The 24,344-nt window shown below is 53.0% G+C and overlaps 1 protein-coding gene across 4 annotated transcripts in view; it reads left to right on the plus strand.

The window, feature by feature from the left end:
- Positions 1 to 24,344, plus strand: part of GRK5 (G protein-coupled receptor kinase 5) — a 208,996-nt gene that overhangs the window by 151,520 nt on the left and 33,132 nt on the right. For all 4 annotated transcript variants that reach the window (XM_034663349.1, XM_011219972.3, XM_019795483.2 and 1 more), the window contains one exon: positions 5,721 to 5,798. In XM_034663349.1, the coding sequence (XP_034519240.1) occupies positions 5,721 to 5,798 (78 nt within the window). The remainder of the gene's footprint in view (positions 1 to 5,720; positions 5,799 to 24,344) is intronic.

Raw genomic sequence — 24,344 nt, forward strand, 5'->3', positions numbered from 1 at the left:
ATTAAATATGCCTGGTTATCCTGAAATTATTTGTAAAACGAAACAATTTGCCACGCCTCACCACAGGAGTCAAGTATCCTGCTTCTCTTATTTATGAGTCATACCCAGTATTTGTCTTGTCTTTCTATCACTTCTGTGCTCTCCCCAAAGAGGGAGGGGGGAGGGAAGTAATTGTTCTTCAGATGGACATGGAGACCCTCAGAAGAGTTGGTAATGCCAGACCCTGGGAACAGGGTCATCTTGAAAAAGTACCACTTATAAAATGGGTTCATCTAGTAGACCTTGATGGGATTGTCCAGTCCCCGGTCCCCCACCCATACCCCTGAACAACATGGCTCTCCTAGAAGCTGCCATGTTCCTAATGGTGTCACCCCCAGTTCATAGTCAGTTGGAGCAGGGATGAGCCTGTGAGCCAATGTAGGCCAGTGATTTCTTCCTCTGGGATTTATAGAATTGAGAGGAGCTCCTTCTCTAGTAGAGAATGCTTAACATAAAAAGCCGGGGAGCTGTTGACTACCATGTGCCCCTGGAGCAAGCCAGTCAGCATTGAGATAGAACAAGGCATGTGTGAGTGCACACACATGTGGATGACAGTGGGCTCCAGAAACGCTCATGTGGCTGGCTCCTGATAGTCTGGGCCTGGCTGCATTTCATTCTCCCCACAATATTGTTATTCAGTCCGTCCTTGAATTCTAGGAGCTAAGAGATAACGGTTTTGCCCGAACTAGGTTAGGTTGGGATTCTTCTCACTTAGAACTATAAGAGTCAAAGGCCCGTGCGCAGTGGCCTTATGAGCCTTGTTGGAGAGTGAAGATGGAGAAATAATGCTGGGGCTGGGGAAGGAGGAGAAGCAGCTAGGCAGTCCAGGGATGGTAGAGGGTGGGGAGAGAGCCACTCAGGGTTGAGGCTCTTGGGAGAAGGATGACGGGGGGGCGCCTGGGTGGCGCAGTCGTTAAGCGTCTGCCTTTGGCTCAGGGCGTGATCCCGGCGTTCCGGGATCGAGCCCCACATCGGGCTCCTCGGTTGGGAGCCTGCTTCTTCCTCTCCCTCTCCCCTGCTGTGCACCCTCTCGCGCTGTCTCTCTGTCACGTAAATAAATAAAATCTTAAAAAAAAAAAAAAAAAAGAAGGATGACGGGGCAGGCAGGAGGTGACAGCATGGCCCCTCTTCCAGGGGACTCTGGCAGCTGCTGGTGAATGTGTTACCTCACCCAAGAGAAAGGTGTGATACCCCTTTCCTCCTTCCTTCTTTTTAGCCTTTGCCCCAGCCAGGCTATGTTGCATAAGCTTGGGTCTGTGGTGCTGTCAGTGTGATCTGGGGTCCCCTTGGGGTCACTCTTCCCACTCTCAGGCTATCCTCCAACATGGCCATGGGTCGGCTTCTCCCTCCCTCCTTTCTCTGGTCCTGTCCCATCTGTTGCCCTGAGGGGGGCCAGTGACTCTCTTCCTGACCCAGGCCTAAAGGGCTCCTCAGATGGCAGCTAGAGACCAAACAATATTCTACCCAGGTGGATACAAGCTTTGGGGCTGACCAGACCCACCGGATCCTGGGATTCCTGGGGGATGTGCCTCTCGGCAGTGCTTCTTCATTCTAGATGGGGAGCAGAGAGGGGGCAAGGTCAGGGCCCAGCCCTCTGAAGGACTGTTCAGTCAGGGTTCCGGCAGGAGATGCACGGCCCGCCCACAGTCAAGTGCAGGGCTGTTGGTGGAGTGCTAAGCAGGATGGGTCTTTAGGAGACAGGGCCGGGAGCCGTGGTGCCCAGGTTGGGGGAGGGGTAATTGCCCAGCCTGATTCTCTCCTGCCCTGCACCAGGGTACAGAGAGACTCCAGAGAGGCAAATGGAGACCTCCAGCCCACACGGGCAGCACAGGCAAGATGCCGAGGCCGATGTGGGTGGAGCTGGGTGTTTCTCCAGAAAGGGCCGTGGTGAGCAGCCCTGCCAACCAAGCGCGTCACTTGTCCCCGCTGTGAGGACTCTGGAAAAGCTGACCACATCGGTAATTACAGAAGCCGGAGGTGGCAAGACCTCATAGCATCTCTGACTTCATCTTCTTGTCAGGGCAGGAGAAGGTCTCCCAGGACGAGGAGGTGACATCTGAAGTTAGTCAGAGGCCGAGAGGAATCCAGCTCAGACTCTGCTCTTTAACCCAGTGCCGGCTGCTTTGAAAACGTGGCAGGTCCCCTTTTACTGGCTTGTGGTCTTCTTGATTTTAAAAATCGTCTGAGGGAAGTGTGTTTTAATAGAGAGGACATATTTTCACCGGCATTTTCTGAGATTGATGATGCAATTAGAGCAGACCAAGAGGATGAAATATTAGGTTTATAAACTAGGATGTACACCGATGTTTATACTCTTCGGCAGGCAGGGTTCTATAAATAATTCTTTTTGCCTTAAACACAATGGAGCGTTTTGCTCTCTGTGTTATAGCAGCATCTCCTCCCCAAAGGCCATTTCTGCGCTTGCCATAAAACACAGTGCGAGGAGAGGCTCCTGAAATGAGCACCTTGGGTGTATCTGGGGAAGAGAGGTATCCCCCGAGTGGATTAGTGTAGGTGCCCTTTGGTGCTCTGGCTGTTAGGGTTGAGCTCCCCGGTTTCAAATGGGCCTTACAGCAGAGAGGACCGCACACGTCCCCTCCGTTGGGGGAGGGGATAAGACCTAGCACCTCTCTGGTTGGAGGGAGCTCCCTTACTGATGGAGGTCATGGGGGCAATCCTTGCATGCGGTTTTCTCTCTTTCCATTGAAGTCTTTGTCTGGCTGCCATTTCCCGAGCCAACGCTAATTGTAAACTTCTGGGCTGTTGGCCCAACCTCTTATTTGCTGCTTCTGTTTTCTGGTCGCAGCTGATTTCAGCAGCTTTTGCCCACTACCTGGGCAAGGGCATTCCCACAGCAGTGGGTTCCTGGGTGGTCCCCCGACTCGGGTGGCGTGACCTGCCTGAGCTCTGCCCGCCCAGCTGAGCCGCCATGGTGCCTTCTCTCTGTAGGAGGCCTCTCGGGGGTCACTGTGGAGACATGGCCTGTCACTCCAGGTGACTTAATCAGTGTGGAAAGCCCAGCTGGAAGCCTTCTGTTGGTTTTCTGCCTCCCAACACAAATGCTCTTCAAGTGGTGGTGACCTGACATGGACTCTCAAAGAAAGGCCTTTTGATCCTGGGCTGGGGATGCCTGTCCCCGCGTGCTCCCGGCTGCCTCCCTGTGGAACCGTGGCGCCCAGCCGCCCAGCCGGGCCTCTGCTGGGAGGCAGCTGACCTGAAAGTGATGTTATTTTTTTAACGTGGGTTTTAGTATCCAGAGCAATAATATTTTCAGCTGGTTATTGAGGCTGATTAATGAGCTTCAAGCCTCCATTTGGTTAAATAGAGCCGCCTTCACAGATGTATTTTGGGACAGTGCAAATCCAGGGTTCTGCATGGGATTGAGTTACCCCAAAAGGTGGTCGGCCATGTGCCCGGGGCCTGGGCCCCGCAAAGCAGTCTGGGTAGATTCCCATGGTGCCAGACCACTGGGAGGGTTTCCAGAGTGGCAGGACTCTAGGTGCTTCTCTCCTCATCCTGGAAAAAGGGTGGTCAGTTGTGCTCTAGAACTCTGAGCCCCTCCGGAGACATAGCTCCCAGCCCTCTCACATGCCCACATGGCTGTATTTGAACTGGTTATTTGTGCTCTCAGAACCTCAGTTTCTTTATCTGATAATTGGGAATAATGATACCTACTTTGAGGGTGAGCCTATAACCTACTCGATACCATGTTAGTTTGGGGGGATTGTTGGGGAACATCGGGGGAGAAAATAACAGGAAAAACTCAAGGGGGAAGAGCCACCTTCTCTCCTTAAATAGTCTCAGGAAATCATTAATCAAATCAGTTCAACAAGAAACGATCAGTCCCACAAGGCTAGTCTTAATGGTGTGGAGTCATCATGGAGGGAGACGCACTGAGTGGGCGGGCGGCCCATGGAAGTCAGGAGGCTTGTGCTCTTCTCCTGACTGCCTCGACCAGCTGTGTAATATTGGGCCCGGCCCTTGGCTTCTCTGAGCCTCGGTGTCCAGCTCTGTAAACTGAGGGAGTTGGATTCTTTCCAGAATTACTATCCCATAGCCCTGTGATCCAGATGATTGAAGTGTTAACATTTCTTCCTTGGAGGAAAATCACTGAGCCTTGATTCTCTGTTAGAAGAGAAATGGTAACACGGGAAAAACCCACTCGTGTTGGATGGAAACGTGCCTGGCTGCATCTGTGGGCATTCCAGTTGCTGCCTCTGCGTCCCCCTTTCTGGAGGGGCTTCTGGACTGGCCTGGGGGGAGATTGGACTCTAGACACTGGGTGGTGGGGTTGCCGTGAACTGGGCCAGGAGGGCCAGGTGCCTAACTCCACCGTGTTTCAGTCTGTGTTGATGTCATGTACTGTCTCTTTTGAAATAGCTGTACTTTTGGACCGAGGTTGACAATCCTTGGGTGGTGGATTTTGAAATGGTTATAAACAATTTGCAATTAGTTCTCTTGTCTAAATGAGAAAGGCAGGCTTACCCAGGCTTCTTGTTAACTTGAGGCCTTTTATCCTCTTGGCAAGTGCGTCAGATGTGAGCGAAGGAGCCCCTCTTGAGGTCAAGGAAAATAAAAAGGTTTGTCTTTTGGAGGTCCCACTGACTTGGCCAGCAATCTGGAGTCCTGAATTCCTTGGAGTTGTTGAGAAAGAGCTCTGGTTTGGAGATGGAAGCCTCAGTCCTGCCATCTCCTCTGCATGACTCTGGCCAGTCTGCTGAACCTCCTGCTTTTCATATGCAGACGAAGGGGTGTAGTGGGCACCCTACCCCCCCACATCACTGCCTGGGCCTTCTGAAAGTTCAGATAAGCACATCTGAAAAGGGGGCCTGGGTGGCTCAGTCGGTGAAGCGTCTGCCTTCAGCTCAGCATATGATCCCAGGGTCCTGTATCAAGCCCCCCATTGGGCTCCCTGCTCAGCGGGGAGCCTGCGTCTCCCTCTTCCTCTTCCTCTGTGTGCATGCGTGCGTTCTGAACATCTGACAAATCTCCGTATGCTCATTTTATAAGCTGAACAGCTGCAAAAGGTAAGGCATCTATACTAGCGTTTTCTCCTGCAAGGCATAGTAATGACAATGGTGATAACTACGGCAGCTGTTCATTGAGAATTATCATGTGCCTGGCTCTGGGCTCAGAGCTTCGTCACATTCTGTCTTCCCTGTAGTAGGTGCTTTTTCAGTTTGTGTTTTATGGAGGTGAAGGAAATCGTCTAAGGTCATGCAGCTGTATGGTCTGAGTGACCCAAGGCAGCCTTTCGGAGACCTTCCAGTATGGTGGCTTGTTATTTTCCAGTGGCTTCCTGTGATTTATCTGAATCGGTGGTTCTCAGCCCCAGCTGCCCGGAGCCCTGCTCTCCTGGCCAGAGGGTCGGAGTCTCTTGGGGTGGGGTAGGGCCTGAGCTCCAGTGTTTGCTCCCGGTGGTCCTAACGTGCCGTCCGTGCCGTCCGAGAGGAGAGCACCTGTTCTGATAAGCACGTGTCCCTGCGTGGTGCAGAGTAGGCTGGGCTGGACGTCAGGGCTCCTTGGCCAGGTCTTCTCCCCAGTCTGGGCCTCAGCTTCCTGCTCCCAGGGGGAGGGCGTGGTCACTTGACCTCCATGGTGTCTTCTCCAGGAGGGGCTTGTGTAACCGGGAGCAGTGCAGGAGCAGATCTGTTATTGTTCTTTTCCTTCTTCTGTTTCAGGCAGAATATGAAGTTACTCCAGATGAAAAACTGGGGGAAAAAGGGAAGGAAATTATGACCAAGTACCTCACCCCAAAGGTAAGAGGCTGCCCAAACCGCACAGTAGGAGGAATGGGAGGCCTTCTGGAGGAGTATGGGCCCCAGATCCCGGCCAGGCCATGTGGGGAGCTGTGAAGCACCCAGCTGGTGGCTGCTGTTGGTCTCCAGAGAGCCAGCATTCTCATCCTCCCTCAGAGAGGGCCCAAGTCTGGCAAGGCCAAGGCAGGTGGGCCAGGCTGGGCCCGGGGTAGGGTGGGGAGCCTGCTTCCTGGGGCCTTATGCTGCCCACAGCCCACACCCAAGCGTTTGTAGCTGGACCAGTGGAGGCCTGGCCCAGAAGAAAGTGCACAGCAGGGGTGGTTTGGAGAGATTGGTGTGGAGGGGAAGGGTCTGGGGGTGAATGAGAGGGAAACGAAGTGGCTGAGGCTATGCTGGCTGAGGCAACATTGGCTGAATTCACACAGAATGTGGAGTATCCTGAAGTAAGTTTGGCCGTAGGTTGAAGGGGGAGGGGCCGCCAGGACCTGACTTCAGGAGCACACCCACCCCAGTGCTGAAGGCACAGCGTGAGCACCGCCCCCTGCGGTCCTGGTGGCCTTGGTTCCCTGGAACCTGTTCCGTCTCCATCCAGTTCACAACTTGGCTGGGGAGCATGGGGTTCTAGTCCCAGCTGTTCTACCCACACAATTAAGTCATGTTCCCTCACTGGGCCTCAGTTTCCGTTTCTTAAAAGAGGTCCTCCCTGCCAGACCCATCTCCTAGAGGCCTTGGGAGCCCGAGCTGCGACCTGCCTCCCAACAGTTCCGGTGTGTTCTGTAGCCTTGTGGGCCAGCATTGGCTCCATCCTCATCCGGGATCTGGGCACTGCCTCTGCCCCAGGCTGCCAGGGGACTGGGGCTACCACAGCCACTGTAACAGGGTCCTGTCAGTCCATCCTCACAGGGTGTGGCAGGGAGTGGCAACACACAGGCATGTGGGTCAGGAAACGGCTTCACCCGTAATCTGCCATGTGACCTTGGTCTTCTTTTCCCCGGGCCTCGGTGTTCTTTGCTGTGAAATGGGTGAGGCTTGACCAGATAATGTCTCAGGGTCCCTACAAATCGGATCTTCACAGACTTTACAAGCTTACACTGAGGGAATGACTAGTGAGTCACAAGGTAAGAACCAAACAATGAGGAAGTGAGAGATGCTTCAGTCAGAGAGAGAGGTGTTGCAGCAAGGTGTAGAGACTCCCTGGATGTGACGTTGAGCCCCTGGAAAAAAGGCAGCCCCTGTCCTGCCAGCCTGCCTCCTTGGGGGTGCTGTGCCCTGGCTGGGGTCCCCTCACGACTGCACTAAAGCAGAATGCAGTTACAGAGGTCTGCCGCAGCTCCGGGTGACTCCGCTCGGGAGACGGGACTGTGGACACAAGGAATCGGGGTCACAGACAGCAGCTCCTGCAGCGCGAGGGGGGCTTCTGACAGCCTGTGACCCCCTGGAAAGGACATCCAGGGTGACCTGAGGGCTTTACACTTTACACTCATAGTAGCTCCTTTGGAGTTTCACATCAGGCCTCCTCTCCCCTGCGCATACAGTCCATCTCTGCATATTTTTATAAGTTTTATCTCTGTGACATGGGAGTCCCTTGAGGCCTGTAACTCCCACCTTGATGTTCTCAGCAAGGGTCCCAGGGGGTCCTCGGTGGTTCTGGTCCCCCCTCAAGCCTTCACTGTGCCCTCGGGGTTATGGAGGGCCAGGGGTTCCCCCCGCCCTGGGGGTCTCTCATATCACACTGGGTCCTGTTCTGGAGCAGGTGTGCTCATCTCCAGCATCTGCGGGGGGCCAGTTTGTCCTCATACCTGGAGAGGTCTCCTGTGTCACTTCTTCCCATTCCCGCCAAGCCACCGCCCTGACTTGTCATTCTCTCACTGCTTCCCTTGGTGTCTCTGCTTCCTTCATAAGCGTATGCTTCTCTCCATGTGATGGGCAAGCACTCCCAGTCCTTCTGCACATTTCAGAAGAGACGATTCATGTCCATGAAAGCCCCAGATGCTGGGCAGGGCCCGCTAGCGCTGCACGAGCGCAGCCCTGGGCACATGCGGCTGGACTGCTCCGTCTGTGCGGCCAAGGGGCACCCGTACCTTGCTTTGTTCCAGATACAGGCCTTGTTGGCATCGGTGGAAGTTCTTAGGTCGAAAGTGGTCAAGGAGGAGACGTGCGAGCAGGGTCCCTGTTTCCCCACACTCGCCGCCACTGTCGTGTTGCTTTTGGTCTCCCGGCCACCGCTTGAAACGGCGTGAACACCCTTGGCAGAACCAGGACCCAGAACTCAGGCGACACCGCCCTGAGGGGGTAAATGCCCCAGGGTGGGTGAGAACAGCGGCTCACGGCTCAGGGCCTGTGGGTGCCAGATACCTGCTAGGCATCCTCTGTGATGGCGCCAGCCTATGTAAGATGAGAAAGGTACAGGTTGCTGCCAGGGCCCAGATGGGGGGCGGGGAGGTAATGTGCCACGGCCACTCAGCTAATAGGATCTTCAGCTGCCCTCAGCGAAGGCAGTTTCCACGGATCCTCAGCTTTGCCGGTCCAGCTGTCCATCTGCACCCGCTCTGGGGCTGCCCACCCACTTGTGTCCCCCCTAGACAGTGGCAGCTAACATGTATTGAGGACTTACTGTGTGCAGACACGGTTTCACCTAGTCCGTGCCGCTGCCACGTGATGGAATTCCATTAGCTCCATATTATGGATGAGCCCGGGAAGGCTCCGGAGGGGCTGTCACTGTCCCGGGCCATGCAGCCGGGATTTGAGCCCCTTACCCCCACCCCATGGTGTCCTGTTTCCCACACCTGGCCCCTCAATGCCCTCCTGCTGCCCCCGCCCCGGCTGCGATCTACAGTGAGGACGAAGTGGTTCCTTTGTCCAGCCTGGTCTGCTCCTTCGGCCCATCCAGGGACTGCTGCAGGGGGCTATTCCGTTCTCTCCCTGCCTGGCCAGGCTCATCCAGAAGCCTCTGCTGGCGGACCCCATCCTGCTCTACAGACCTCCCTGCCCCTGCTCAGCGCTGCCTCCATCTCCTGGAGGGACGGGGCCCAGACTCCTCATCAGCTCAGACGGTTTTACAAGTGCCTCAGAGCCTGCCAACATTTTTTCCTTAAGTACTCCTCAATTTTAAAAATTTAAACCACACCATATGTTGTGGCCCAAGGGCCTGGGGGAGGTGGTCGAAGCAGTCCCGTGGGGCGACTGTTTTCCTATAATAAATTTCGCACTGCCTCCCAGTCCTTCCTGTAGACAATATCTCGGAAGCTGTTTTCACTTCTCAGTGCTGCAGATGCCCCAGGGGCTGGGGAGCCAGGGGCTGGGAGAGGGGTTGAGCTAGTGGTTGAGGCCCCAGTGGTGGCCCTGAGGTCCTTGAAGGACTCCCAGAGCCATTGTCCCCAAACCCAGATCGTCCTTACCTTGAGCCCTTCTTCAAGTTGTAGCCCCTGTATCTCATCTCCAAGCAGCATTTCCAAAGGGTAGGCTAAAGGACACTGATCATTTGAGAGGCTCTGTAGTCAGTTACATGTGGACGGTGCTACATGCTTTATCTTCCACTTGTAAAGATTCATCTGGTATGTGAGCATATAATCAAAGGCTCTGAGAAGTCCTGCCGTAAGGAAACCTGTTTGCAGACAAAGCATTTCCCAAACTTATTTGACCATAAAACCTTCCCCCACCTCCGCAAATTTTACATCCTGCTGGATACATCTGCGGCTGTAGAAGACATCCAGAGGTCTTCGTGACCTGGTTTCCTTCTGCCTCAAAATCCTTTCTCCTGCTACCTCTCCCACAGGCCCCACACTGGGCTCTGGCCACGTCATTCCCAGTCTCATCTTGCTGACCACACCTTTGTTCAGGCTATTCCCTGCAAGGCCCTTCACCTAGACCCCTGCTCTGGTTCTTTTTCCCTTCTGTGTCCCTCAGCCTGACACTTTGGCTGCACACAGCCCCTTGCCTGCGGTCAGAAGCTACCACACCTACCTGGGTGGTCTCTGAGCGTGCCGCACTGTTGTACTTACGCAGGTACACACGGTCATGCTCCCATGCCCCCGTGGGGGGTTCTGAGGAGCCCACCAGGCAGGGGGGTGACAGCACATCAGTGGATGGGTCCACTGCAGTGTGACAGGAGCAGTGGCAGAACTGTGCAAAGGGAAGCTGCCCCTACACCTGCCTGAGTGAGCCGGGGACGCTCCTGGGAGGTGATGCAGCTGAATCAAATGTTAATGTGATAAGAAGGAGGAGGCCAGTTATGAATGAAAGGAAAGAAGGGCCTTTCGTGGGCAAAGGTATAGAGCAGTGGTTCTCACCTGGGGACGTTTTGCCCCTGGGAGGCGGTTGGCAGTGTGTGGAGATAGCTTTGATTGGCACATTGGAGGATGTGCTGTGGCATCTAACAGGTAGGGGCCAGGGATACTGTGGAATGTCTTGCAGTGCACAGGACGTCCCCAGAACAAAGAATTCTCTGACGCTGTGTCAGTGGCACCGAGGTTGGGAAACCCTGCCGTGGAGTGGGAGAGGGTGTGCGGCGGTCAGTATAGCAGGAGTAGAAAGATAGGGGGATGAGGGCCCTCTGGGCGGCAGGGCCTGGCAAACCAACGTGAAGAGTTTGACACCATCCTGGCGGCAGCGGGGCCACGAGGGCTTTGCAGGGCTTTGCAGGCCGTTTGCAGTTGGTTTAGGCTGGTCCCTCTGACCACATGGGGGAGGAAAGGGGAGGGGGAGGGCTGCAGGCAGAAGACCATCTAGGGAGCTGCTGCAGGTGCCGTGGGAGTGACCGTGTCCCATGCTGGGACAGCGGCCCTAGGGACGTGGTGGCACAAGGGTCTTGGGAAATGCTGGATGGAAGGAACTCTTGGGGGATGGCCAGGTGTGGGGCATGAAGGAGAAGGGCAGAAGGAGTTCCAGGTGACTCTCTGGTTTTCATCTTGAGTTACTGAGTGGCTGCCCTCCCCCCCGACCCAGGAAAGACTGAGAGACAGAGGACAAAGGTCATTGCTACAGGTGGCAGGGTTATTAGCTCACTGGGCAGAAGTGATAGCATCTGCTCTCCGTGGATATCCCCTGCGCCTGTGCCGTGCTGGACTCATGGCTCGCGATCATTGCGAGCTGGTTTGAATGAGACAGTGAGGGGGCCCTGGGAAGCTTCCTTCTGTGGGCCCCTCACCTTGCCTGCCTCGTGTCTTTTCCTGGGGAGCTGCCACTTGGCTGGCTTGTGTTCCCTGGTGTCTGACATGGTATGTTTGCTGAGAGTCTGGCTGGAAAGTCCCTGCTCAAAGCCAGAGCTTATGCCTTGAGCTGAATTCTCATTCCCTGTGCGATGATGCTCTTCAAACCCTGGCTTAAAGGCTTCGTTCCCAAGGGGCAAAGCCCACTCCTTGGACGCTGCCCAGATCTTGCATCAGTTGTCCAAATGTGGCCAGCTTTGCTCTGGGGGCTGTTAGAGACACCAGCCCTGGGCGGGCTTTGGAGTGCACCAAAAGCGTTGGAGATCCAACACAGAGGCCGCGGAGTGCTTTGAAAAGGCATTTTAGGACAAGATAGACCTGGATAGAAGGCCAGACTTGGTCTCCTTTAGCTGCATGGTCTTGGGAAAGTTAATTAGCCTTCCAGTGCCTCGGGTGGTCCATCTGTCAGGTGGGTGGGGTGGCCGTGGGGGTCACTGATATACCCGCAAGTACAGAGCTCAGGAGCTGGTCCGTGTTAGACACTCACTCAGTGGTGGCTAGCGTCTGACTTTCCCCCTCCTCTCTGTGCTTTCAAAATTAGACTGTTGAATGAGGAAATCATTCAGACATGAACTCCAGCTGTGGAGTTGAGAGAGGCCACGGAGGAGTCTGGAGGGCCCCCAGCCGTAGAGGCTGGCCAGAGAGGCCAGGCTCATTAGAAGGCGATGCGTTCGTCAGGATGATTAATACTAGCTGCCACAAGAAACAACCCCCAAATCTCAGGGGCTTCACACAACACAGATTCTTTCTTTCTTAGGCACAATCTGATTGGGCCTTCAACTCTCTTGGGTGAAGACCAGGAGTCCTGGCTGCTTTTGTGGCCCCACCATCTTGAAGATGGTGCCTCATGGTCACTGCCAAAGGGGAGGAGAGGAGTGAAGGAAGCCCACAAGCATTAACTGCGTAGTTAGAGCTCCACTGGCCAGCGAGGGAGGCTGAAGGATTCAGAGAAGCATATGCCGCATACAGCTTCCTGCCTACCTTCTCACCACCCAAGCCCCAAACTGAAAACATTGTCTGTATGACAGCCTAGTCTCTGGTGATGGTGAGACAACCATGAGCATGGCATGTCCTAGAAATAGTCAAAGGTGTGTCAGCTCAGTGAAGTTGCCCAGAGGCCCTTGGTCAGATCAGATTTGTGTGCTGGGCTCTATAGAGATCTGGGCAGCTCACCTTCCCGATACCTGCAGACCAGAGGTATTACAGGTGTTTGGGGGTGCATGTGGGGTGGGGAGGGGGCAGGCTTGCTTTGAGCTGGGGTGGACCAGGAAGGATTTTTAATTACAGTAATGAATAATAATAGGTGATTATGAAAGCAGTGTGATATATCATCTATCACTACAGACTTTAAAATATTAGGGTTATGGAGCTATAATTCACATACCATAAAATTCATCCTTTTAAAGTGTACAGTTCAGTGGTTTAAAATATTCGCACAGTTGTACAACTACCACCACTATCTGCTTCCAGGATATTTTATCACTCCCAATAGCAGCTCTATACTCATTAGCAGTCACTCCCTACTTCCCTTTCCTCCTGGCCCCGGGCAACCACTAATCTACTTCCTGTCTCTGTGGATTTGTCTATTCTGGGCATCTCATGTACATGGAATCATACAGCGTGTGGCCTTTTGTATCTTCTTCCACTGAACATAACGTTTCCAGGGTGTATCCATGTTGTAACACGTATCAGAACTTCAGTCTTCTTTGTGGCGGGATGATATCCCGCTGTATGGGTAAACCCTGTTGTTATGTATCTTTTCATCAGTTGATGGACACTTGGGTTGTTTCCACTTTTTGGCTAGAATGAATAACACTGCTGTGAACATGTAACATTCGTGTGCAAGTTTCTGCCTGGACCTAGGTTTTCATCTCCCTTGGATAGATACTTAGGAGTGGAATAGCTAGCTGGGTCCGTGGTAACTCGATGCTTAGTCATTTGAGGACCTGCCAGACTGCTTTTGAAGGGGCTGCACCATTCTGCATTCCCACCAGCAGGGCCTGAGGGTTCCCATTTCTCTACATCCTCACCAACACGTGGCATTTTCTGTCTTTTTAATTGTATTCATCTTAGAGGGTGTGAAATGGTATCTCATCTTGGCTTTGATTTGTATTTTCCTAATGGCTAATGATGCTGAGCATCTTTTCACGTGCTTATCGGCCTTTTCTAGATCTTCTTTGGAGAAATGTCTATTCAGATCCTTTGCTCATTTTTAAATTCGGCTGTTCATCTTCTTAAGGTTGAATCCTAAGGCTTCTTTGTCTGATCTGCATGCAAGGCTTTTATCAGATCTATGATTTGCAAATATTTTCTCCCATTCCAGGAGTTGTCCTTTTACTTTTGTGATGGTGTCCTTTGAAGCACACGGTTTTTAATTTTGATAAAACTCAGATTCATTTTTGTTACTTGTTTTTAAATGACTTGCTTTCATTGTGTCTTATCTGTCCTTGTCAGAAGGCCTCCGGGTTTTGGGGAACAGGGTGCATCTGGGGACAAAGTAAACAAATCATAGTGCACTTCAGGCCCATGGATCTGTCTTCCTCCGGAGAACCAAAGCCCCATTGCCAGTTGGGAAAAGCAGGGCCTGGCCTGGTCCTTCACGATTATTCCAGTCCTTCTCCCAGTTGACATAACAATATCCTCTCCTTTAGGCCATCTATGTCCAACAGTGCAATGGCATCCTACAGACCTGCTCTTGGATCTTCCATAGCAACTCTTCAAGCTGAGTGTTAGTGTACCCATTTTACAGACCAGGCAACCAAGTTCTGGGAAGGGAAGAGGCTGGTTTCAAATTGTGGAGGCAGGGCTTCAGGTGAGGCCCTGAGTATCCTGCTTCAGCAGTGTCGTTTGTAGTCCGTCTTGCCATGATTCATTTTAATTGGGCCCATGAGCAGTGGTTCCGAGTCTCCGTCTTTGAGCTGCACCACCCCAGTCACTGAGGCCTGGCGGGTGGCACCCAGTTTTAATGTACTATCAGCAAACTCCAGGGGAGGCTCAGACCCGGTGGAGGGTCCTGCTGAAGGGGCCTGGACACCAAGGTGCACTGATGGGTTGGGACAGGCTTCTGACGTGAACCGACTTGGCAGCCTCTGTGGGATGCTGGGAATGCCTGGGGTGAGCAGCTTTTGGAGGGCACTTCTTGCTGGAGGTCTACCGGCAGGGTATTGTTCTTTGGGCCCCACACAAACACAGGCCTCTTTGCTTCTGTAAACACTGATAGGGTAAGGCAGGGAAGTTTGTTCTTGTTAAGGGGAAGTTACCCATCAGCCTGAGTTTTTGCACAAAAGAAATCTATTCCTAGTGCTGGTGTGGCTCTCCGGAAAACATCCACCTTTTAAAAAGTAAAGAGCTTGAATGAAAGGAAATAATAATTATTCCAAGTTCCTTTTTCCCTGGCCCCTGGCCCCCTGCTCACTTCACCGGCGCCTCCCCCTTCCCGGCCTGGGCAGCCGGTCCGGACGGAGTCTGAGCTAGCCCAAGCTGGCTCACTGCTCTGCGGGGACAGTTCCTCTACCTTGGGGGCAGTCAGCAGCTTCAGTCCTTGTCCTCAGGAGCACATGGAGCCCCGGTTCGGCCTCCTTCCTGCTGTACATCCCTGGAGCCTCCGTTCTCCTGAGTATGATGATAAATGTGGCATGCTGCTGGGTTCATGGCCAGCCCTCCTCCTTACAGCACCCCCACAGTCTCCACTGTATCTGCATCCCACCCTTACAATCAGTTATATAGAACTTTCTTCTCTTTTAAATTAGCTCGTGTCTTTCTGTTTAAAATCAATGAGTTTTGGGCCACCTGGCCGGCTCAGTCGTTGGAGCATGCCACTCTTGATCTCGGGGTTGTAAGTTCGGGCCCTACGTGGGTGTAGAGGTTAAAAATAAAATCTTTTAAAAATTAATTAATTAATTACAATAAATGAGTTTCAAAAGAAAACTTTGTGTCAGGACCATGCCTGGAAAGCCAGTGCTGGTTTGTCATACGGAAAGCTAACTGGGAAAAGTGGCATTAAATCCTAGCTTGGTCCTCTTCGGCCGGCCTGAGGCTCCGAGCCTAGAGCTGCCTTTCTCTTTGTTTGGAAGAAAGATTAGTGAGTATTGGAGATGTATTAGCAAGACGGTGGCACCTCACTGAGACTTTCTTCTTCATGAAGGGAGGCTCAAAGGAAGACTGAAAAGGGGATACCTTTTTCACTGAGCCATTCAGTATTATTTAATTGTGTCCCTGCCCCTCCTGAGACTACCTCATCATCTTTGGAAAATGCGGGGCTGACTATCTACCTCCCAGCTGTGATGCATTTTATAAATGTTGACTCGTTGCTGGAGACAGCATGATCTGGAGCCAGGAGCACTGGACTAGGAGTCAGGCTCATTCCCCATCTCCCTTCCTGGCTTCTGTGGCCTGGCAGGGAGCTGACCTAGAGTCTGCCTAACCGTCTAACCAATCCTTGGTCTCCAGGGCAACCCAGGGCATGGGATATGAGTGGTTTGGACAAATCACTCCCTTCCCAGTGCCTGCCCCATCCTCCATGGGGTTTGGGCTTCCAGACACTGGTCCTGGACCCAGCATTTCATCTCTGCTAGATTGCTTGGCCCTCATCTGTCTCCTAGAAGGTGTCTAGAAGGGCACCTCCCTCCTGTTGTCAATGAATCCAGTGAGCTCGGAGTCCACCTTTGCTTGAGCCCCTCCTGAGCAGTATCTGGCTGGGCAGGCAGCGGGGCTGGAGGGGCAGCCGGGCCTGCACCCTGGCTTTTCCCACTTCGCCACAGCACTGCAAAATGACTCCGTGGAAGAGGACTGAAAAGAAAACTTGACAGAGGAACTTCCTGAGTTTTCTCAAGCAGCAGTGGGGAAGGGGAGGCTGGGCCTCTTCCTCTTCCATTTTTGGGAGCAGCAGAGAACAGAATTCAAAACAGATAAAGGCACATTTGTGCTTACTAGCTATTGGGGGCAAGACAGAAGGGAGCTAGCATCTATTGAGCAACTACTGCATGCCTGAACTTCATGTTCCCTGTTTCATTCCATCCTTATAATGGTTGTCTGAATGGATGAGAAACAAGGGCTGAAAGGGGTTAAGTAATTGCCCAAGAACACCAAGCTTGGGGCTGAGTGGGGAATCGAAGCCGGGCCTGAGCCCCAAAGCCTGATTCTTCTCATTCCCCTCACAGCCAGATGCCTGCCCTCCCTGGGCCTCAGTTTCTGTCAGTAGAGTGAGGACGTTGGCCTATGCCGTCTGCAAGGCCCACCCGGCTCCAACCCCCTGCAGTTCCAGGAGCAGTTCTTATTGCGGGCCAGACTCATTCCACCAGCTTTAAATAGCTCACGTAATCCTCACATCTATCCCGTGGGTTATTATCTCCATTTTAAAAATGAAGAGATGGACACAGAGAGGTCAAGTCACTCCCTCAAGGTCACATAGCTGGGATAGGGAAAGCTGAGACTTCTGTCTGTGCTCTTGACCCTGTTTTCCTAAGATGACCTAACCTGGCTCCCTGCCTTGAGCTCTGCCTAAGTCTCTTCTTGATTGAGGGTTTATTAATGACCCAGGAGCACTCACCAGGGAGCTAGGGTACTGTTTGGAAAACAGCTGGGCCTGTGAGGGCTCCTGGGTCATTTCAAGGTCACCCCAGTGCCCGGCACAGCACCACTCCCCATGAAGGGCCCGTGCTGCTTGACCGCCTTCTCAATGCAGGCTTCAGCCTCCAGAAATCCTGGTACATTGGGAGAGGAGCCGAGAGCCCTTCCTGGGACATCGTTCCTCCAATATACTCCGAGGGGACAGAAAACCTCCTGGAGTGGGCCCGGGCACCCAGGGCAATCTCAGGGACCATCCAGTCCAGGGCCTTGCAGATAGCTTTAACTACAGATTTCCAATATGCAAAGACACAGAGACCAGCCACAGTTGAGCGGCCTGGGTGCTGGACCCCCTTTTGCCTCCCTCCCCGTCCCCAGACCTTGGCTTTTTTTTTTTTTTTTAAGATTTTATTTATTTATTCGACAGAGATAGAGACAGCCAGCGAGAGGGAACGCAAGCAGGAGGAGTGGGAGAGGAAGAAGCAGGCTCCCAGCGGAGGAAGCCTGATGTGGGGCTTGATCCCACAACGCCAGGATCACGCCCTGAGCCGAAGGCAGATGCTCAACCGCTGTGCCACCCAGGCGCCCCCAGACCTTGGCTTTTAAAGAACACTTGTGGCTTGGTGGAACCCAGCTTTAAAACCTGAACTGAGCCCAACTTCTCGTTCCCTATGTGAGGGAACTGAGGCCCAAGGAGGGGCTGCACCCCTCCCCTCCAAGGGTCACATGGCTTGGAAAAGAGACTGGACCGTTCCTTGCCAGGCTTTCCACAACCCTGGAAGGTTGGAGAGAAGGCACTAGAAGGAACTGCCTTCATTTTCTAATTTCTACTGTCGTGGCCTGCAGCTGGACTTCAGTTCCGCCGAGGCTCTTCTTCTTTGGGCTATACGTGTCTAAATGCTGAGACGTTTGCAGCATCCAGACAAAGTAGGCAAGCTGCTGGTGCCGAAAGCTGCACCATTTAGCATCTGTGCTTTTTAAATGGAGACCCTTGAAAGGTCTCCAAAAGCGAATATTATTCGCTCTTTCCTTTACTAAGGGTGGATTGTAATGGGGGAGGTGTGAGCAAGTCAGATTAATTTAGCACCTACCCTATGCTATATGCTCTGCACCTCTCTCTTGTCTTCCTGGCCATCCTGTGTAGTAGACCAGTTGTCCCTTCTACGGTGGGCAGAGGTCTTCAGCCATTGAGAGGGCAGGCTGGGAGAATTGACCACAGGGACTCCAACAGATGGGTGTATGTGAATGTCCACAGCAGCCTACCCCGAGTCACCAGAAGGTGGAAAGAACCCAGTGCCCATCAACAAATGAATGGATAAACAGAATGTGGTCTATCCACACAATGGAATATTATTTAGCCATAAATAGGAGCGAAAACCCGACACAGGCTACCACATGGGTGAACTCTGAAAACATTATGCAAAGTGAAAGAAGCCAGACATAAAAGGTCACGCATTGTGTAATTCCACTTACATGAAATGTCAGCATAGGCAAATCCGTGAAGACAGAAGTAGATTAGAGTTTACCAGGAGCTCCTGGGAGGGAGAGATGGGGTGTTATTACTTAATCGGGTGATGAGAAAATTTTGGGAAAAGGATGGTGGTGATGGTTGTCATTATAAATATAGTTATAACCACTGATCTGTACACTCGAAAATGGTTGAAATGGCAATTTTCACATTACATATATTTTACCATAAAAGAAAAAGCATTAAAAAGAGAGTGAAGCTGAGCTCCAAGCCCAGTCTGTCTGATTTAGAGCCTGGGATCTTTCTCCTCCACTGTGTTGTCTTCTCTAAAGTTAACCAGAGACAGAAATCCCCCCCAGATCAGCTTCCCAGGTGCTGCAGGAAGGAGCAAGTCTGGAGGACGAGGGTGCTGCCATCTCTAGGCTGTACACAGGCTGCTCCCTCTGGGCCCTTGTCCAGCTGCTGGCCCCGTTCAGGGCAAGCCTGGGGCTTGGCTTACACGTCGCACCGTGTCATTCACATGGTCTCATGTCATGGTCTCCCTGCACAGCATTTTTAACGACTGTGCAATTATCCTTCAGATAGGCCTACTTATTTTTCTTCCGTGACCTTTTCTGGAAAACAAATTCTCTTCGCCCACGGCCTGACTTCTTTTCAGCTCCTTCTGACATCCTTGAGGCCTCTGTGCCAGCTGGGTCTCCTCACAGCATGCCCGTCTGGGCCCCTTTCCTTTCCTGTGACCTTCCAGGTTAGAAATTTGGACGCTCCTTTGATGCCGGTGGAGCCAGCTCTGCCTCTGATCCCCATTCCCTGCGTGTGTGTATAGTATTTCCTGCCCAGCATTCCTCTCTTTAGAGTGGCTGGAGACAGAGAAATCAGCCCTAGGCTTCCTGAGGACATAGCCCCTCCCCCACCTCCCCAGATCTGCCCTGGGTGGGCAGCCGTGCCGGCCTCTGCGCTGCCTGTGCTCCGCTGACTCACCGTGTGGCCTGATTGGCCCTCCCTGTCCGTGGGCCGTGGGTAGAGCAATGACATCATGGGGGGATAGGGGGTGGGGGGTTTCAGTTCAACTCCCTGGATCTTTGGAGATTCTTGCCCCTCCTTCATTCCCAAGCCCCGTGGAATGAAATCTCTACTGGAGAAAAATCTTCCAAGGCCAAGATATTTCCAACACAATTTCAAATTGAAGCCGGTTTGGAAGCCGAGGAATGGGAGGGAGGGTGTTCTGGCAGATGGAAAGTTGGCTTGCTGGGCCGTGGCCTCTCACGCACAAGGAATGAGGGACACTCCCCGCCGTGAGCATCCTGCAGCCAGCCCCTCGGACCGGAGCCCGCTCCTGAGTTACCTGCTCACGGCTGCTCTCACCCGGAGCACAGGGGGCTGGATGCAGACAGCTCGCCAGGCAAAGTCACGCTTCTGGGGGTCCTGACAGCCAACGCGGCCTGGGTGAACAGCACGTCATCTCCCATCCAGCGCTTTGTGCCCACAGGTCGTGGCCGGGGATTATCACATTGACAGAGCCCGGCTGGCCCCTCACTCCCGTCCAGGCACGTTTCGTTTTGTTAATTATCGGTTCTTGCTTTTGACGTAAAGAGTCGAGGCCTGGGTCAGGGTCACTTTGTATTTTCCTTTCTTTCTCATTAAAATTGCCTAGCTTTCAGGGCCCCTGGCTAAGTTCTGCCGATGTTTAAAAATGTCCTCTCTCTCTCTCTCTCTGACCCCTAAAAATCCTTCCTCCTGATTTCTGCGAAGCCACTTGAACAGCAAAGGAAATACGGGTCAAGACCTTTTAAGCCCCAGTCTGCTTTTCCCTTCTTGAAGAGTTGTGGCTGTTTCTCAAGGGCTGTGTTTCTCCACTTGATGACCCAGGAAACGTGACACCTTGTGACTTGGGGTGGCCAGGTCAGCAGGGGCGCCATCGCAAAGGCCTGGAACCTTGTGCAGAGGCTGCGCTCGCTCCGAGCACTTCCTGGCCTCAGGGCCCCTCACTCGGTTGGTGACCTCTCTGAGCCTGCTGTTTGGGGTCCTTAAAGGTAATCCCGCCATCTTAAATTTGTCCAGAAAAGTGTCAGGAAAAGAATTGATTCTCTCAGAGCCCTGGGCTTCTCAGAATACTTGTCGGTATGCAAATGCCAGGAGCTAAAAACAGGAAGGGTCCCCCTCATTGCTCAGCCAAACACCCTTCATCCTTTGGACCTTGGTCAGACCTCACCTCAGCCACGAAGCCACTTGCGTCTAATGAGGCTGCCTCTGGGGGTGAGAGGCTGCTCTGCACTCAGCCACCCTTAGTCGGCGCCAGTCTGGAACTCTGTCGTGCCCTGGGCCGAGTAAGTTGGTCTGTGAGGTCCTTGGGCTGGAACTCATGACCTGAGCACAGAATGGACAGGGCGCCCACGTGGCTAATGGACTAAATCAGCCTGGATCCCCACAGGAGAAGCGGTGGGCTCCTGGCTTCCTGACTGCTCACAGCGCCTCGTCAGCTCTGCTGGCGAAGACTGCTCCGTCCCTTGCAGTGTTTCCTGGCCTGGCAGGGTAACCAGCTATCGCCAGGGGCACCCCAAAGTGGTGCCAGAGATCGTTGCCCAAAGAGTTAAGGAGCTCGCCTAGGTGCTCGCGCCTATCTGCGTCACAGTGGGATTGTGGTGGGCCTTACGGAGGACACCGGGTTACTTCTCAACACAGCGTCAGGGCGTTGGCTTTTGCACCCTTTCGTCCCCCCCGCCGCCGGAAGCTCCAGGGAACCCATGAGCTCCTCAGACTCTGGGTCTTTGGCTGTTCATCACGGAAACATAAAGGTGAAGCTTAGGCTCCTGAAGGCTTGGTGGCAGGCCGAAGGCGCACTCCTGGGTGTCCCTGCGGAGAAGGCCCCTCTGAGACACAGTGCTGTCTGTTGGAGACAGGGAGGATCCAGGTTTTGGGGGGGCTGAAGCGTGAATAACCTGGAGACCATCCTATTACAAGAAGGAAGAGAATATTAAGTACAAAAGTATTTCCTGAGAATGAGAAAAGAAATCACAACCAATGACTAGATCCTTGGAGATTCAGGCCCTTTTTATCTGAGATCTCAGTTTACCAGAAGTGCCTCTGTAGAAACGCTTCCCCTCCCACCTAGAGCTCTCTGTAGCTCCCAGGACTGCAAGTGAAGGGCCCCGAAGCTTAAGCTTTCTCTACTCCAGGGAATCGCTTCTGATTGGAGTCTCTGCCCACCCTGAGGGGAACCAGTAAGCTCCCTTAGAACTCGGAAGAGGCACAATGAGACTGGTCATTTTTTGCCTTCTACTGCAAGGACCTGTGGCCACCAGCTGCCTCTCCAGCCTTGTGTCTCCGCACAGCAGGGCTGCATCTGGCCTGGTGCTCAGGCCCTGTAGGCCACCGGTCAGGCTGACCATGTGGACACTCGGGGAGGAGTTGGGGATGTTTCGGCTGAGGGCTGGAGGGCACAGACATCAGACCTCACGTGAAGGGAGCCACAGCCCCGTGGCACTGTGCTCACAAGCATTTGTCTGGGCTGATTTATTTTCCCCCAATGGCCAAGAAAGCAAAACCCTGACTTTGTCCTTCGGTTCTGTTCTTATTTGGGGCTTGTGGATTGTGTCTGCTGCCTGGCCGTGGTCAGAGAGAGGAATTGCTCCAGACGGACACAGAGGGCACGGCAGTGGCTTTTCCACATGCTGCTGAAGGTTTTGATTAAAAAGGTGGAAGAATGGCGCTTTTTCTTCCTGTCAGCCAGACCTTAAACCAACCCTTGAGTGAGGAAACTCTGTCCAGGGCTGCCATTCGGTAAACTCCCTTCTTTATCTTCTGGTCGTGATTGTACAAGCAGGTTTCATTTCAAGCCAGGATTTGGGGTTGAAACGAGCCCTGTTTCACCCACTTCCTGCCAGTCCCAGTGCCCATCGCTAGAGTCAGGCGGACTGGGCTGAGTTAGTTCAGAACCAGAACCAGTGGACCTGAGGGGTGGCGAGGAGGAAAAAAGCAAGGAGAGAGGAAGCCTCTGGTGCTTTGGGTAGTATTTGGAGGGCCCTCCTACTTACCTGCCCTACCTCCTAATTTTACAGGTAGTGAATTAGTCTGGATTATTGGCGGCAAGTGGCAGATACTTAACTCCCAGTTGCTCAAACAAAGGAGGAATTTATTGGAAGGGTGGGGATATGATGAAATGAAACTGGAGAGAGACTCCAGCTGTACATGGGCTGGGGAACCCTGGCACGAGGATGCTTCCCCCAGGGGCAGTTCCAGGTTCTCCCCCAAGCCTCCAGCCCACAGTTTCTGCCTGAGACAGTCACTCCAACCACTTGTAACTAAGAACATCCCGAAGAACTCTGACTGGCCCAGTTGTCATGAAGTTAGGGTAGACCAGATGACCTCATGAGGGTGCTTCTGATGGACCAGACACTCTTGCTCTCCACTTCCCTCTTCCCTGCTGTGAGTGTGAATATACGCACACACATTTATTTAGCAGATATATTGAGCACCTACTGTGTGCCATCATCAGTTCTTTTCAGCAAAACAGAGCAGAGAGATTATAGGTTTTGGAGCCAGGCAGGCCTGGATTTGAATCTCAGGTCTCCCCTTTACTAACTACTCTGGCTAAGAGCACGTAGGGAGTACTCGCTGTTCACCAAGCATTGTACCCGATTCTGAGGAGACAGAAACGAACAGCTTTCCTGCCCTTGCAAGAGCTGTCTGGGGCTCAGTTTCCACATCTATGACCCTAGATCAGCAAGCTCCATCATATGGCCTTGTTCTGGGGAGCAACAGAAGTATAAATTTGTGGGAAAACTCACATCGAGGGGCCAGTAAATATCAGGCCGGCCCCCCTCCCAGGCGCCCACGAGCGCCTCTGGCCTTGGCTCCTGCTGGAGGCCTGATTCCCGCCCCCACCCCCGCCCGCAGCCAGGCCCTGGCTGCTCTGTGTGCAGGGCTTCCCGTGGCTGACGCAGATCCCCTCGTGAGGGGTCAAGGGGTGGCCAGGGTATGGCTGTGGGAGTGCCCTTCCCCTGTTCCTGTCCTGGAGGAGAAATGGGAAATGGGGGTGGCCCCCCAAGAAACAGCTGCCTCCGCCCTGGTATGGGCCAGACAGGCAGACCTCTAAGCAGCCCTTTTTGGAAGGCAGGGGGCCCTCCAGAACCCCTTTTCCCGCTCCGCTTTTCCTGAAAGCTAAGTCTGTCCACATTGGGAAATTGCAAATAGTTTACATGGGGAATGTCAGCTGCCCACATATGAAAATATACACATCATTAAGCCCTAAGTGCTTGCGTCTGGAGATAGAGCGGACAGTCTCCTGGGCTGACCTTTTGTTCACTGATGCAACCGCCGCTAATGAGCACGGAGCTCTTCGGTGGGATGTTTTCATATGTTGAAGCGAAGCATATGTTGGCCATTAGCCTGCGTGTATGTGTGCGCGTGTGCGTGCTTGTGTGGTACGTACGATATCACTGTACAAATAGCATTTACCCAAACACACAGAGTCCGTTTCATCTCATTCTCCAGCCCCACGGGCCTCCAAGACCAAAGTCCCATCCTTCTCACGAGATCTGAGAGGACTGGGACATTCTTGGAGGACATGGCAGTGCTTAGGGTTATGGCTCTCTGACTAGAGGAGCTGAGTTTGAATCCTGTCTTTGCTCCCATGCCAGCTGCATGACCTTGGGCAAGTTACTTAACTTTTCTGAACCTGTTTCTGCATCTCTAAAATGGAGACTGTAATAATTAAAACCTACCTTGAGAGGATTGAGAAAGATAACCCCATATAAAGCTTCTAGGACTTAACATATAGTAGGTGCTCAAGAAATGGCAGTGATGGTGATGGTGACACTTGCAATGGGAGGTGGGATTGGGTAGAAGATCTTGTCTGCTCAGAAAATCAGCTTGGTTGAGGTTGTATTGGAAGTGGGTTCTGAAGACTGGGTGGAATTTGGACATGCCCTGATGGGGCAGGAAGGGCTTCTTCCAAGGGAACGAGCAAAGGTCCAGCAGCTAGAGAGCTAGAGCTTCCCAGGAAGAGATGAGTGTGGAGTGAACATCCATGAGCAGAAGGCAAGAGGGAGAGGCAGATCGAGAAGGGCGTTTGGAGCCAGGGCCAAGAAGGCAGTGGGCTTTGTCCTTTGGAGTAGAGACCATCTGTGCTGTGTGGTATGAAAAAACTCCCTTGGTGGCCATTGTGTCACTGCAAGAGCAAGTGGTAGCAGGTGAGAGAAAAGAATTCTCGAATGCAGGGGAGTGAGGTGAGGACGGAGAGGAGGGGTGGGTGGGATAGATACCAGGGCTAGGCTTGCTGTATGTGCATGTCCCATCTGGGAGGTG

This window comes from Ailuropoda melanoleuca, chromosome 6, assembly GCF_002007445.2.
Source record: "Ailuropoda melanoleuca isolate Jingjing chromosome 6, ASM200744v2, whole genome shotgun sequence".
Lineage (NCBI taxonomy): Eukaryota > Metazoa > Chordata > Mammalia > Carnivora > Ursidae > Ailuropoda > Ailuropoda melanoleuca.